Genomic DNA, 16369 nt, shown 5'->3' with positions numbered 1-16369 from the left:
CAGATCTTCCTCCATTTACAATGAGGGTGTGTGGTGATAGACCCATCGTAATTTGAAAATATCATAAGTTAAAAATATTGTAAGTCATTTAATACACCAAACTGACTGAACATCATAGCTTACCTTAAACGTACTCGGAACACAGACATTGGCCTGCAGCTGAGCCAAATCATATATTTGGCCTTCTAACAGGAAGCCTATTTTGTAGTAAATGCTCGTTATTCACTCCTGTAATTTATTGAATACTGCCCTGAAAGTGAAAACCAACGGCTGTCTGGGTACAGAGTGGTTGTGTATGTGTAAGTGTATGGGTCGTTTACCCTCACTGTGATTAAGTGGCTGACTGGGAGCTGCAGCTCGCCGCCAGTGACCAGCACCACTAGCCTGGCAAATGATCAAAATTCAAAATCTGAAGTACAGTTTCTACTGAATATGTATTGCTTTCCACATCATTGTAAAATCCAAAAATTCCAAGTCACACTGTCATCAGTCAGGGACCAGCTGTAATTTATCCCTCCCAATATACACTAACAGATCTCCAGCATGCCACCTATTAGCCTTCAAGATTTATTTATTTATTTTAAGGATTTTTATTTATTTCAGAGAGAGAGAGAGCCAGAGAGAGAGCAGGAGCAGAGGGGGAGGGGCAGAGGCAGAAGCAGTCTCCCCACGAAGTAGGGAGCCCGATGTGGGGCTCTATCCCAGGATCTGGGGATCATGACCTGAGCCAAAGGCAGACGCTTAACCGACTGAGTCACCCAGGCGCCCCAGCCTCCAAGATTTTGAAACTGAAGATGTGATTTACCAGCCTGGTTCTTTTAAAATTTCACTAGTTTGTATTAAATTAGCCCCTTTTCTGAAGTTTTCCCTTTGTCTTGAATTGCCTCTAAATCCCAGGGTTTATGGGGATCCAAGCGGGATCCGAGTGTGCCCTGCCTGACTTCTACATCAGTAGAAAAGTGAGTGAGGGGCCAGCTACCCCGTTGTTTCTCACTGCCACAGAACTGCAGGAAAAACACTGGTCCAATGCAGGTCCTCAAGCCAGCTGAAGATCAGAGCCCAGTTAAACCAGGCACTTCCACTCTCTGTTTCAGTCCCTGCTCACTACAGCTCAAGCTCCGTGATAGGAGGTGGGTCTGGGGGATCTCCCAGTGTCTGCCACTCACCGCCGAGATCAGTCCTTTCTTCAAGGCAGTTTTGTTTAAGATCCATATTGACTTTTCTTGACATATTTGTTTTTGTTCTCTTTGGTTATTGCCGGCTGTTCTACCTCCCGCTGATCTTCATAACTTTACATCCTGCAGAAAAGGGTTTTGGGGTGCCAGTTATTCGTGCAACAAATATTTATTCGGTGCCTACTAAGTACCAGGCTCTGTGTCAGGTGCTGGGGATGCAGCAACTAAGGCCCTTGCCCTCGTGAGCCTTAAACTCTACAAAGAAGAGAAAAGACAAAAACACAAGTGAACAGATCATGTAATTTCAGAAAGTGTTAAGCTTTATAATGATGATAAAGATTGACAGGGCAAGTGGAGGGAGTAGGGTGACATTGAGCTGAGATCTCCATGATATGGAGCCAGCTTTGTGGAGGTCTGGGATAAGAATGTTCCAGGTAAGAGAAAAGCAAGTATAAAGGCTCTGAGACTGGAAGTGAGCTTGCTGATTCTGAGCAACAGAAAGGCCTGTGGCTGGGAGCACAAAGGTGGGGAGGAGATCAGAAGCAAGGTTGCCAGATTTTGCAAATAAAAAACATGGGACATGCAGCAAAACTTGAACTTCAGATAAATAATGAACAATATAGCATGGGCATTCTTATACTAAAATAACGTATGTTATATCATCATCTAAAATTCAGATTTAGGGGCGCCTGGGTGACTCTGTGGGTTAAGCCTCTGCCTTCAACTCAGGTCATGATCTCAGGGTCCTGGGATCGAGTCCCGCATCAGGCTCTCTGCTCAGCGGGGAGCCTGTGTCCTCTTCTCTCTCTGCCTGCCTCTCTGCCTGCATGTGATTTCTGTCTGTCAAATAAATAAATAATCTTTAAAAAAAATAAAATACAATTAAGATTTAATTGAGCATTCTGTTTTATCTGACAATCTTCATTGGAAAAGATGTCTGATTCTGACAATACGGGAAGTTATGAAAGCCTTTTATGACAATTATGAAGAAAGCTTCCACTACAGGATAGCTAGAAATGACAGCAGAAAATGCATAACAGAACTTAAAGGAAAGTAAAGGGCTGAAAAATGGAATTGAAATCAGAGTAATAAACTAGCTTTGGAGCCATGGAAATCCTTAGCCATGGTGTTTAGTGAAACCAGAAGCCAGGGGCTTAGGTTTTAATGGGTAAACTGGGACCAGAAGACAACGCCTTTGATGTGTATGCGGTAGGAGTCCGAACAGAGACTCTTCCGCAGAAAGCCGACCCCTCAGAAGGGCTACAATCTCCATGAAAGTGTGGGCTAGGGAAAAAAATAACAACAAATCTGCCTCCTGGCAAAGGGAGATAGCAAGAGAACATATCTTTCTTGGTCTTGGCTCGAGGTGAGAAGGACAAGTCTCCTCCAAAAATTTGTAACCTTTCAGAATTTTAAAAAGAACCACTACTTGGAAAGTCCTTCCAGAAGTTAAAATGGAATCAATGAAATTTAAAATCAATGGATAATAGTATAATAACGTTTATACATAACCACACACAAAACTCCATGGACAGATAAAACAGATGAAGTTGATGTACCTAAAAGGTAAATCTAAAAATATTACCCAGAAAGCCAGTCTGAAAAAAAGGAGATGGAAAGTATGTAAGGGAGGTCAAGGGACACAGAGAAGAGAATAAGAATGATTTGTCATATAATCTAATTGGGATTCCAGATAGAAAGATTAGTGAGAATGAGAGGGAAACAATATTTAAAGATGCTGATGAGAATTTTCTGAAATTGGTGCAAAACACGTCTTCAGATTTGGGAAACATAACAGATTCCAAGAAGGCTAAACAAACAAAAATTCACAACTAGATACCTTGTAGTCAAAGTGCAGAACACCAGAGATAAAGAGATCTTAAAAGGATGTAGAAAGAAAATACTAATTACCTATCAAAGAAACCCAGTTAACTGACAGCTGAGTTCTCCACAGCAACAGTGGAAGCAGGAAGTCTTGAGTGGAGTGATAACCTCCAGCATCATTGTGAGGACATCAGTTTTCAGCTCTTTGGGGTAAATATCAAGGAAGGCTGTTGCTGGCTCATATGGTAAGAGTACGTTTAGCTGTTGAGCTTTGTAATCAGCTGCCAAGCTGTCTCCCAAAGCGACTGTAGTGTTTTGCATTCCTACCAGCGATGAACAGAATTCTCATTATTCCACACCCTTATCAGCATTTGGTATTTGTCAGTGTTCTGGATCTTGGCTGTTCTAACAGGTGTGTAATGGTATCTCATTGTTTTAATTTGCATTTCCCCAAGGAAATGTGGAGCACCTTTTCATGTGCATATTTCCATCTGCATATCTTCTCGGTGTATTGTCTATTCGGGTCTGTTACTCATTTTTAGACTGGGTTACTTGTTTTCTCATTATTGAGTTTTAAGAGTCCTTTGTTATATTTTGAATAATAGTTTTTAATCAGATATATATTTTTGCAAGTATTTTCTCCCAGTCTGAGGTTTGTCCTCTTATTATTTTGACTGGGTTTTGGCAGAGTCAGAAGTTTTTCATTTTAATGAGGTCCTGTTTATCGATCATTTCTTTCATGGATCATGCTTCTGGTGTTGTATCTAAAAAGTCATTGCCTTATTCAAGGTCATCTAGGTTCTCCTGTGTCTCCCGTGTTATCTTCTAGGGATTTTATAATTTTGCATTTTACATTTTGATCTGTGATCCATTTTGGGGTGATTTTATGAAGGCTGTAAAAATCTGTGTCTAGATTCATTTTTTTCCATGTGGATGTCCAGCACCATTTGTTGAAAAGACCATCTTTGCTCGTTTGTCAAAGATCAGTTGGGTATATATAATTATGTTCTCTTTTCTGTTCCACTGATCTACTTGTCAATTCTTTTGCCAAAAGGACACTGTCTTGATTATTGAAGCCCTATAAAAAATCTTGAAGTTGAGTGGTGTCAGTCCTCTGACTCTGTTCTTTTCCTTCAATATTATGCTGGCTATTCCAGGTCTTTTGCCTCTCTATATAAACTTCAGAATCAGTTTGTTGGTATTCACAACATAACTAACTGGGATTTTTATTGAGATTGCATTGAATATGCAGATCAAGTTGGGAGGACTGAGATCTTGACAATATTGAGTCTTCCTGTGAACATGGAATACCTCTGCATTTAAGTTAGTTTTTTTTAATTTCAGTCAATAGAGTTTTAAAGTTTTCCTCATATATATATTATACATATTTTATTAGATTTATACCTAAGTATTTTATTTGGGTGCTAATATAAATGGTATTGTGTTTTCAATTTCAAATTTCATTTGTTCATTGCTGGCATATATGAAAATGATTGACTTTTATATATTAACATTGTTTACTGTAACCTTGTTGTAACACTTATTAATTCCAGTTTTTTTTGGTTGTTTCCTTGTATTTTCTGCGTAGGTGATCATGTCATCTGTAAACAAAGGAATTTTTATTTCTTTCTTCTCAATTAATATAACTTTTACTTCCTTTTCTTGTATTACTGCATTAGTTAGAACTTCCAGTATAATGTTGAGAAAGAGTGGTGAGATGAAACATCTTTATTTTTGCTCCTAGTGGGGAAGCTTCTAGTTTCTCACCATTAAATATGGCGTAAGCTTCAGGTCTTTGTAAATGATCTATCAAGTTGAAGCTCTCTTCTATTCCTAGTTCAGTGAGTGTTTCTAGTATGAATGAGTGTTGGATTTTGTCAAATGCTTTTTCTGCATCTATTGATATGACCATGTAATTTTTCTTTAACCTATTAATGTGGTGGATTACTTTAATTGATTTTTGAAGGTGGAACCAGCCCTGCATAACTGGGATAAATTCCTTGGTTGTGGTGTATAATTCTTAATATACTTACTGGATTCAATTTGCTAATATTTTGTGTAGGGTTTTTACATCCACGTTTATGAGAGCTGTTGTCTGTAGTTTTCTTTTCTTGTAATGTCTTTGTCTAGTTTTGATATTAGGGTATTAGGGCAGTGGTATCCTCAAAGAATGAATTAGAATGTATTCCCTCTGATTCTATCTTCTGAAAGAGATTGATAGAGAGATAGAGATTTTATAGAGAAATGGTATAATTTCTTCCTTAAATGTTTCATAAAATTTACCCATGAAGGATCTGGGCCTGGCACTTCCCATTTTGGAAGGTTATTATTTATTGATTCAATTTTTAAATAGATATAGCCTTTTTGAGATTGTCTATTTATATTTTTTTATACCATAAAACTATCATAAGGAACAAGGACAACAACAGAACAGCTTTGGACAAATAAATTTGAAAGTATTAACCCCTAACAAAATCCTACTATAGGAAGGAAAATAACCCTACAAGGAAAGTCTGAGATGTAGGAAGGAGGTGACAGAGAGAAAAATAGCAAACATGAGGGAAATCTTTATAAACATGGATTATGAAAAGAAAATGTTGAATTTGGATAATAAACTAGTTCTGAAATACTGAATAAAATAACATTTGAGATGGCAAACTGATGAATAGTATTAAGTGTTTTAAAGATAGAGGCACTGATTATCTTCAGACTAAGCATAATGTTAAGAGAAGTGATAGCTATTCAATGGATAGAAAGAGTGCATAACTTTAAAAAACTTCAGAGGAGATGAAATTAAGAGGCCCTACTTAATCCAAAAGAAGGAGGGAACAGATAAAGGAATGGAGAAGATATTGAAAGTGAGGCAGGACTAGATCAAGCAAGGTGTTTTACGCTATGTTAGCCAGAGTTCTCAAGAATAAACAGAACCGATGTGTTATGTAGAGAGATTTGGTTTTATTTGAAGGAATTGGCTCAGTGATAATAGAGGTTGGGAAGTCTAAAATCTGCAGTGTTAGTTGACAGGCTTGAGAGCCAGAAGAGTTGATGGTGCAAATAAAGTCTGAAGGCAGTCTGCTGGAGAATTACCTTTACTCAAGGAGGTTGCACTGTTTGTTTTATTCGGGCCTTCAACTAATTAGATAGGGCCCACCCACATTATGGAGGTCATTCTTAGTCTCAGTTCACTGACTTACATTTGAATCTCATCCAAAAAACCCTCCAAGTTGATATATAAAATCAATCACACATCAGACAAGAGTAGAGAGTTTAGATTTTATTTTAACTGAAGTAGGAAGCCATCAGAGGATTTTGAAGAGAGAATGATGAAATCTGATTTATATATTTAAAGACCACTCCAGGTGCTGGACGCAAAGTTGATACTAGAGGAACATGAGCAGAAGCATGGAAAGTAGGTGAGAGCAGTACAAAACATGAGAAGAGCCCAGACTCATGGTATATTCTGGAGGTAAACTTTGACGGGACTTGCTGAAAGACTGGATGTAGGGAGTGAAGGAGAGAATGCAATCCAGTTTCATCCCTAAGTTTGGGACCATATCAACTGAGTGTACATTATTACCATGAAATAATTTGGGAGAAAACTGGAGAGAGAGAAGCTGGGTGAATGGGGCGAGCATAATTAATTTGGGAGAAAACTGGAGAGAGAGAAGCTGGGTGTATGGGGCGAGCATATTAAATTTGAGATGTCAACCAGATAACCAAGTAAAGATATACAGTAGGTATATGTAGACAAGAGTCTGGAGTTCAGAGGTGAGAACAGAATTTGGGGTATTAATATTAGAATTATCAGAATATAGATTGTAAATTCTTGTAAGATCACTTGCAGAGTGAATATTGATACAGAAGAGGCTAACCAGGTTTTTTCTTTTTCCCCTCCGAATTCAATCTCCACCCTTCTTCCCCATCTTTTCGCCCTGGAAGCTGCAAAGACTTCAACAAAGCCCAGTACCTACTGGCTTCTGGGTGAATTGGGTCAATGGAGAACCCAGCTAGAGTTTGAAGGAACGAGAGGGTCACAGTCATCGAGCAGTTGGTAGAAGTCCTTTGACATTATGAAGGGCATCAAAAACATCATTGCAGGCTGTGACAGTTGACTGATAACTGCAGCAGGTGGAAACTATAGTCTAAAGCTCGTGACTTAAATGTATTTGAGGGGCACAGAAGAGTAATTGACAATGTTCAGTGCCAATAGGGCATCTTTATAGGGACCCACACTTTATAGAGATTTTATAAGATTAATTCAGTAGTGCTGCAATTTCTAGGCCCCATATCTCCTGCATTTTGTAGGGGTGATGTGTATCTGTTCACATTTTTATTTCTTACCCTGGACTGAGAGAGGTCCTCATAAATATATCCGTGCTGGTATAGACTGAGCAGACTTCACCATGCCTGGCTCACATGTGGTAAATACACATGTTAGTTAATTCCTGGAATGTCTTTCACTCTGTGGTTAGAATCTCAATTCTTATTTTTTCTTTTGTTTCAACATATTTTGTTATGAAAATATATTATACAAAAATATATAGTTTTTAAATAACATTATTGAAATTGTAGGGTCAAAGACAACATGGGTGAACCTGAAGGATATTGTGCTAAGTGAGACAAGCTAGCTGCACAGAGAAGGACAAATACTGAATGGCATCATGTATTTGTGGAACACATGATACCAAAAAGTTCAGGCTCATTAGAAGAAAAGTAAGTAGAAAGGTGGTTGCCAAGGGCTGGGCAGTAGGAGAATTGGGAGATATTTGACAAAAGGTACAAACTTTCAATTATATGAATAAAATCTGAGGATCTAATGTACAGTATGGTGACTATAGTTGATAATACTGTATTGTATACTTAAATTTTGCTAACAGAGTGGCTCTTAGGGTTCTCATTACACACACATAGAGACACACACAAAGTAACTATGTGAGGTGATGAATGAGTTAATTAACTTGATTGTGGGACGTATTTCACAATGCAGACCTGTATCAAAATCACCATGTTGTACATTTTAAATATCTATCTATCTATCTATCTATCTATCTATATATATATATAAAATCTTGTCAGTTAACCTCATTAAGCTGGAAAAAGATGAACTAACTCATTTTAGAGATTAAAAAACAAAGGCTCAGAGAAACAGATTTACCCAAGATCACACAATTAGTGGTTGTATTTTTTATTTTTTGAAGAGCCAATCTTGCTATTTCATATTCTACATTTCATATACTGCTGTTGAAAAATTGATAATATTTTAAAAACCTCATTCAAATGCAATTTAGTGAGTTTTCCTCTAACATATATACTTCTGGAAAGTGATAAGACTCCAGATTCATCCTTCTCAAAACTCCCGGTGATTTCTAATTATAAAATAATGTATAAAGCTTACTCCTTGAATATGTAAGAAAAAGAAAAGAGGCAGCCATTCAGTTATCTTAAATGTATTTATTTTGTTAGGAAAATGATAAAATGTTTTAGGTTCATGAATTTTACAAACAGCTCCTTATGTTGAAAGTGTAACCAATGTTTCTATTTTATTTATATGAATGTTAATTTATTTATTTCTTGAAGCTTTCTAACATTTACTGAGTAATTTTCTTTAACAGAGGCTGAAAATGTTAAAATGGAAATTGAACAATAGGTTTATTAAGTAAAATAAGTTACCTAAATATTCTAAATGGAATAACTATGTCATTAAAGCATGATGTTCTGGCAAATAGAAATAGATTTTTAAATTATGTCAAGACGTATGCTTCCAGAAGAGCACTTCTTCCAGGCCGGTAGAGCTTTTGAGGGCTCGCAGCCACGTGTTGCACTCAGAAGGGAAAAAGTACAACAGACAGGGCCAGATTTTCAACCGATTTCCTTCTACCCCTTTCAGATAACTCTTGACGTCCTGGTTGCAGTTGCCCAAGCAAACTATCCATTAACTGGGTCTATATTTCTAAGGGAGAGAAAGGTCTGTAATTTATGATCAAAGTCAATGGCTCTAAACTGAGGTTCCTTGTATTTTCTGGTCATCTTGGCACCCAGGTATGTGATGAGTTCACATCTCTCCACAAACTGCTCCAACTTCTTCTTATACTTCCTTCTTGAATATTCAGAACTTTGGGGATTGAAGGCTGTAGAAAATGTCAGAGAACTGAATGTTTTCTGTTAGGTTAGTGAATCACTAAATTGAAAAGAAAGAGAACTTTGTGTGTGAGATTGTTGCACAGCTATCGCTGAGAAGATATCCAAATCCCAAGTAAGATTTAAGGATTATTCCATTTTAGATCATAAATGCCTCTATTCACCATCCTCTATGGCATGGATTATTGAAAGCCGATTATATTACTCGTAGTCCTTGCTTTAAAGGCTAGAAACTCAAATCTGATATTTTCAGTAAAGTATTCACTGTCAACACAGAAACACGCACACTAATGCAGGCAGCTGACTCAGCTCAACAATTCTATATATTTACGTCATACCCTACAAATAATGTAAAATTAGTTCTGAGTAGCATCTCATTAAAAAGCACATACCTTTTAGGTGAAATGCTATATACAGTAGTGCAGATCTCTTTACACTCAAGAAGGGGAATTTGGGCTTTAAGCACCCTGCGGCATTCATTGCTTTAATCAGTGAGGTTGCAATACCCTGTAGGCGGCACAATGTAGACCACAGGCATATGTGAGTTTGGCTTCTTCTCTTAGTGGCAAATAGATAAAGAGGTTATTCTTTGGCGTCGGGGATGGGGCTTATAAGGTGGTTCTATGACCACTTAACCAACGTGGAAAGGAACACAAAGTACTTTTGATTAGAAAGACTGAAAATTACAAATTGGCTGAATGGCAGGTGGTTGATAGAGACACGGGCCTCATTACACAATTCTTTCTGTTTTTACATTTGACATTTTCCATAACAAAATATTAAGGAAAAAGGGGTCCCTAGGCTTCGATTTGTCTTGGCCTGTTTTCTACTTCCAGAACTGGCCAGACTGCCTCTGCTGTCACGGCTCTTGACCACCTGCAAGAAATTCCAGAGACCACCGTTGTCGGTCACCACAGCAAAGATTCTGGAGCCCTGTGCGGGCAAAGAAGAGGCAAGGCCCTCCTGATGAAACGTGGCCTTTTATGAGAATACTCCTCTCTGGTGAGCTTCATCTTGCCTTTCAATATTAAACCAGACTGAAGGCTTACCATCTAGGCAAGCCAAAAAAAAGGAAGTGGTTAAAAAAGTTTCTGAGAAAGGTATGAAATTGTGCCCCAGGCTTTAATTTTATAGAAAAATTTAAAAGAGCTTTTAAAATAGTGGTTGATTACAGCTAAGTTTTATTGTGCTTAAAAAGATTTATATTTAGATAAATAAAATGTGACTCGAGTAGCTTTGGGGGGCATTTGCCCTTAGATTTGCGGCAAAATATGAGTTGGGTGGTTCAGCTGCGGTGGTGGTACCGCAACTCAACACTTCGGAGCAGTGAGCAAAGCTCTCAGAGACTGAACCTTTCAAATTTAGAAAGTTTTACAGACCCTGAAATTCAAAGTAAGAATCTAACCACAAGTCAGATGTAAACAATTTCATGACAATCTCCCCTCTCTCCGCTTTGTTGCAGATATCTGGAAATGCGCTAGAGAAGCAGGGGGTTTTCTCATTTCTTATTTTCCCAGCCACCCAAAACCAAAATAGGTTCAGAGGGGATTTGCAGCTTCAAGTCAGAAAACTCTGCCTTGAATTTCAGTGTTACCAAAAAATATATATATATATAGTTAAGAAAAGAGATCATTGTACTCTACTAATGTATGTGCACAGACAATTCACGGAACCGAACCTGTTCCAGATATCCAGGCAAAGGAAGGCTCGTGAGATGGATGGGCTCCTTCAACGGGGGCAGTTTGTACGGAAGCTTCTGGCTCCAGTATTTCTCTGGCAACCTGAGAACACAGAGTTGGTCAGACGGATGCTCACAAGCACAGTCCCCGTGAGTACACGGGACTGGGGATGTGTCAGAGGGGACTAAGAGCTCAAGTTCACCAGCTGGTTTTCTCCCCTGGAGGGAAAGTGACAAGTGAGAAGATGGTGGCCGCTAGAGAGCCGTGACCCGCCGCTTTACCTGGTCCCCAGGGCTGCTCACTTATGCCTCACTTTTCTTGTTTTTCTCTGCATCCTCCTGACTCCCAGGGAACCCTTGACACAGATGCTGTGTTATACAAACAGAAGCTCGTCCATGGCACTTCCTCAACCGCTCACCACAGGCAGAGCCGCACACACTTCCTCTTTCCTGGGGGGGAGAGCTAACCTCCCCGTCAGAGCTGCCTCCGCCCTCTCCCCACTCTCCCCCCAGCCTCTCTAGAGTAATCTCTCCCCCCTTCCGCCTTTCCTTCTTTATCGGATCCTCCCCATTCCCCTGCATTTAAATGCGCTCCTAGCTTCCTCATTGGAAAAAAAAGGAAAAAGACAAACAACCTTCGCTCCTTCCATCCTAATTCACTTCTAGCAACTAGTGTCTTTTCTTTTTGAACTTCTTCAAACCGTGAGCTTTAGTAGAAGTCACACACTACTGCACAAATTCCATCCCATCTGATCCACACAGTATTTTCAGAAATTTAGATCAGTCAAGAACATTAACAACAACAAAAAGAACGATTTGGTTTAAAAAGAAAAAGAAATCTGGTTTTCACCTTGTCAGACAGAAACATCTGGCACGACGCTCTCCATACTTGGGGCCTGCCCGTTGGCCTGTCTGCCGCAGACCCCACCATGCCCTGTGCTCTCACACCCAGCCGGCTTCCCCCAGGGGCTTCACCCTCTGTAGGTAACTTCTGTGTGTGTGATCTCTGGGCTCCGGAGGTCTTCCTTTCCTCAGTGGCTACTGTAGTTACCTTCCACTCAGCTCACTCTACTGAAACCATTCCTGCCAGGTTCACCGATGACCTGTTACAACCAAACTCTGACACACTTTTCAGTTCTTCTCTTGCTTGACCTCTAAACTGTGTTTAAGCTTGTTGGGCACTGCTGGCATCCTCCAGTGCAGGGCTACCGCCCCCAGCTCCCTGAGACCTTCTCTCGTCCCCCCCTCCCAGAGCCTCCCCGACCTGGCTCTCCTTTGCCACTCTGTAGGTTCTTGATCATTCTCCTTGCAATCTCTTCTCCTCACATTTGTTGACGTTTCTCAGAGCTTGGTCCTAAGCCCACTGCTTTCCCCACACTAGTCTTCATGGGTGACCTCAGACGTGCTGTATTATTTTGAGCAGGATCATTCTAACAGCCTCAACACTGGTATTCCTTCCTCCAATCCATTATCAACACTCCAGTGATAGTCTGTTCCCAAAGCAAATTTGAATATAATATGCAAAACCAGTTAATGTATTCATACTGCCTTTTGGGTCAAGATCTACTACCTCCTGGTGATTTTATCTGACCTTCACCCTCTGGCCCTGCTGCCATGTCCAGCCTCACCTCTCAGTCCTTTTCCTTTCCTCTCCATCATGCCCAGCCGTGCTGAATTTCTTGCCGTGCTGGGATTCCCCGGGTGAGGTTTGTTTGTAGGTCTCTCTGCTTGGAACATGTCCCTCTTTCCCTTCTTCTATCCCATTCCCACTCCCCACTCAGGCCTTACTCCAACAGACTATTCACTCAGACTTTGGGGCTACCTGTTACCAGAACCCCTGGTATTTCACCACCCTAAGTGCCACTGCATTCTCCTGTAAGCAGGTGTGTAAAGTCCAACATACCTCAGAGCCTCAGGCTTTGGGACAGCGAGAACCACTTCTTAGTCATCATTACGCATGCATGTATGTGTGTGGATGCATGTTTGATGTTTGTGTGTATGTTGCGTACGTGTGTCAGTACACACAAATATATTTATGCACACACATACACACACCCCAGCATGGTGCATTGAACACAGAAGATACTCAACATTGGTAACTTGGTGAGTAGTCTCACCTCAAAAATTTCTCAAGTTTTTCTCTAGTCTCACAAATATATATACGATCACGATACTCCAAAGCAAATTTAATGTTACCAGGTACAAGGGCCTCATATCTGAAGGATGAGAAGAAAAAGATTGTATAATTAATACATGGTACTGTATAAATAAAGTGTCAAAAATGTTTCATTTTCTATCTATGTAACTCAAGGAAGAAATAAAGCATTTTCCAGTTAAATAATAGTGACCTTTGGACCCAGATGTTATGACTGTTATGGGAACTGCCTATCCTGAGTAGAGATGCCACCCTCCTTTCCCCTGGGGGCAAGGACCTGCCTGTGGTTGCCATCCTGATAGGTCACCGGACAGTAGCCCTGCAGCTCCGCACACTTGGGGAATCGGCTCTTCAGTTCTGACAGTGTCAGCCTTTTGGGGATCATGTCAGCAGGTGGCAGTGAATGAGGGGCTAATGGAGGCACATACAATTCTGGATTCTCCAAAAATTTCTGCAGGAAACGATTACAGCAATAAGACCATTCAAAACTGGAGTCCTCTGCCAGTCAAACACCCCGGGGGGCTCTCCTGCTACTCCATCTGCAGCAGCAACCCAGCTCCCAGGGGCTCTCTGCTCTGTAGTAACTCCCTCCTGGCGGGAAGGACCATCCTTAGAGTGATGGTCCCAAGTGATGACATCCAAGGGCTCTCTCCTGATCTCTCTCACTATTTACTCACTCACTCACTCGCTAATTCACATGTGCAATATTTCTGGAGCTCGTGCTCTGTTGCCAGGCACTGGGGGCACGCCCATCACTCACTGGCCGGTCTTCTGGTTCTGCAGGACCAGGAGCTAGCTGGGGGCTGTTTGGCGGAGGAGTCCTCTCTCTAGCTTCAGTCTGCTCTCTGCACCACGGAGGGGGCAGACTGGATGCATGATCTCCAATAGCACCTCCAGTTTTAAAATTCTGTGAATGCCATTTATATATGCAGGAAGAAATAAATGCCTCCTTAATAAAGTGATTTAAAAAATTCTACCTCTTTAGAGGAGAGTAAAATGTTCAGAGGCATCTGATTAGTTTTCGGCCACGAACCTTTATCTTCACAAATTACAGACATCCTGTTAGAACGGACGTGTGTTCTGTTGCATTAAACAGAAATATACTGTACAGATATACAGGAACCTGAGTGATGGAAACATTTTAAAGCACAGGAGAGACATAGGTGAGATCTTGCTTCATTTCTCCTGTGACTTCCCTTCGGCACTGTCGGACCTTAATCCCCTGGATGCCCCACCGTGGGCTGAGTCCCTATGCTCAGCATCCCCTCCATTGGTGGGAATCGCCATTGGCCTTCCCTAGCTGTTCAGCTGAGGGCCCATCACTGACTCTGAACCTCCACTGTGTTCCAAAATATATCTTGGGGTGCAGCCTCAGGACTGGCCTACAAGTTGCCTCATTGTTCCTAACATTATAGTTTCCAATAATGGGACTCCTGGTCCACAGTTCCTTGGTGTTCCCAGCTGCACCCTCACCCCTTCCTATTTTTTTTTAATTTTTATTTATTTATTTGACAGCTAGAGATCACAAGTAGGCAGAGGGGCAGTCAGAGAGAGAGGAAGGGAAGCAGGTTCCCCACCGAGCAGAGAGCCCAACGTGGGGCTCCATCCCAGGACCCTGGGATCATGACCTGAGCTGAAGGCAGAGGCTTTAACCCACTGAGCCACCCAGGCGCCCCCACCCCTTCCTATTGGATGAATTCCAAGACAGGCATTTTCTTTCTCTGGTAAATATGTGGCATTAGGAACAAACTTACATTCAGATTTTCCTGAGAACTCATTTTATAATAGTGCCCTCTGAACTCCGCGGCAAATTCCAATGAGTCAGTTACAGAGCAATCGACGAGTTCATGTGATTCTGCCAGGCTGATAGGGCAGAACTGTCCAAATTCGCCCAGGCGAGAAATCAGTTCTTGAGGTGTGATACATAACTTGTCAATGCAGGCAGCTTTTCCTATCAGTAACAGAGTCACTGTTTTATCTTTTCATAGAAAACACAGTGATTTTAGAAATTAAAATGATTTCAAGCACACACACACACACACACACACACACACACACACACACACAAACGATACAAATGCATATACATTGTAAAATTCCAAACAACAGAAAAGTAAAAGTTTCTCTTCACACCTTCATCCTATCAATTCATCATCCTTCCTGAGAGTAATCACTGTTGATTTGTATCTTTTTTTGGACTTCTTTCTATATATACACTTGCATATACAAAACTATTTTTTGCATATAGCATGCTTTTGCCACTATGCTGTAAACATTATTCTGCAACTTCTATCAGTTATATGGTCTTTGACATCTTTCCATGTCAGTTTATATGATTTACCTAATTCTTTTTTAACTGACACATAGTATTCCTTGTAAAAATATACGTATAGTTCACTTAGCCATTTATCTGTTGATGAATGTTTTGGTTCGTTTAATTCTTATCTATTATAAATTATATATATGTTATAAACTATATATATGTATGTGTATGTAAATATATGTTATATGCCTGTCTGCAGACCCACTTAGACACACATATAAATTTGCTACCTATTTTAAATTTTTCTATGAGGTATGTTTCAAAAAGTACGAATAATTTGTGGACATGACGTTATTGTGCCCAGATGGCACACGAGAGAAGGGAAGAAATGTTTTTCCAAAAGCGACTAGGTTTACCCCAAAGAATCTATTTAAAAAGGAAGAGCCCAAGGTCCTTCAGTGAACGAGTTTAAGAGTTTTCTCCCCAGTACTGCACCAGCATGGGGATTCTGAAGAAATAAGACATGCTACAGAAAATGAAAATTTTTTTTATACATCTTAGTTATAATGAGTAAATTTTGACCCTTAATACATTTTGTTATTGGTCCTTTTCACTATTGATAAGTTTTGTCTTTAAAAATTATTATTATGCCTAGGAAGGTCTTAAATTAACTACAAAATTATGAATCATAAATCAGAGCTTGTTATATGACGATGTAAACATATAAAATTGATCCTCAGGCTTCGAGTATTGGTCTACAAGCCAAAGAATGCAGAGGATTGCTGGCAAAACTGGAGGCTAAGAGAAGAACATGGAACAGATTCTCCCTTAGAGACTTCAGGGAGAATATGGCCTTTGTAACACCTTGATTTTGAGCTTCTAGCCTCCAGAACCAATGAGAGAATAATTTTTTCATGTTTAAGCCACCCAGTTTGTAGTACTTCCTCACAGCAGGCTTAGCAAACTAAGACAATTACAAAAAAACATTACTTTTGCCTTGTTGGCACTTTCTTGCCTTCACAGCTTGTTCATTTGCTAGAACGAAGGTGCCAGGTTACAAAGGTCTATATGAGAAGGAACTGAAAGTGGTCTGTGCCCCACAGCCAGCAAGAAACTGAGGCCCTCAATCCAACATC

General features: G+C 40.2%; 1 protein-coding gene and 1 long non-coding RNA gene across 10 annotated transcripts in view; one reads left to right on the top strand and one right to left on the bottom strand.

The window, feature by feature from the left end:
• Positions 1–8436: 8436 nt before the first annotated feature.
• The window catches only part of AK9 (adenylate kinase 9), a 120191-nt gene continuing 112258 nt past the window's right edge, over positions 8437–16369 (bottom strand). For 8 of the 9 annotated variants that reach the window (XM_032338832.1, XM_032338830.1, XM_032338836.1 and 5 more), the window contains 6 exons: positions 14725–14921; positions 13252–13421; positions 12933–13031; positions 10816–10918; positions 9530–9644; positions 8437–9127 (listed from right to left, as the gene is read on the bottom strand). In XM_032338832.1, the coding sequence (XP_032194723.1) occupies positions 8925–9127; positions 9530–9644; positions 10816–10918; positions 12933–13031; positions 13252–13421; positions 14725–14921 (887 nt within the window). In that variant the 3' untranslated portion in view covers positions 8437–8924. Of the gene's footprint in view, positions 9128–9529; positions 9645–10815; positions 10919–12932; positions 13032–13247; positions 13422–14724; positions 14922–16369 lie in introns of those variants that run through there. The other variant, XM_032338838.1, reaches the window with a different exon arrangement.
• Positions 9642–10738, top strand: LOC116588131. The gene is made up of 2 exons (XR_004284796.1): positions 9642–10139; positions 10600–10738. It is a non-coding gene; the product is annotated as an uncharacterized LOC116588131 (long non-coding RNA).

This window comes from Mustela erminea, chromosome 4 (assembly GCF_009829155.1).
Source record: "Mustela erminea isolate mMusErm1 chromosome 4, mMusErm1.Pri, whole genome shotgun sequence".
In the NCBI taxonomy this organism is placed as follows: Eukaryota; Metazoa; Chordata; class Mammalia; order Carnivora; family Mustelidae; genus Mustela; species Mustela erminea.
The sequence above is the reverse complement of the archived record's forward strand: the minus strand, read 5'-3'. Positions and strand labels throughout refer to the sequence as shown.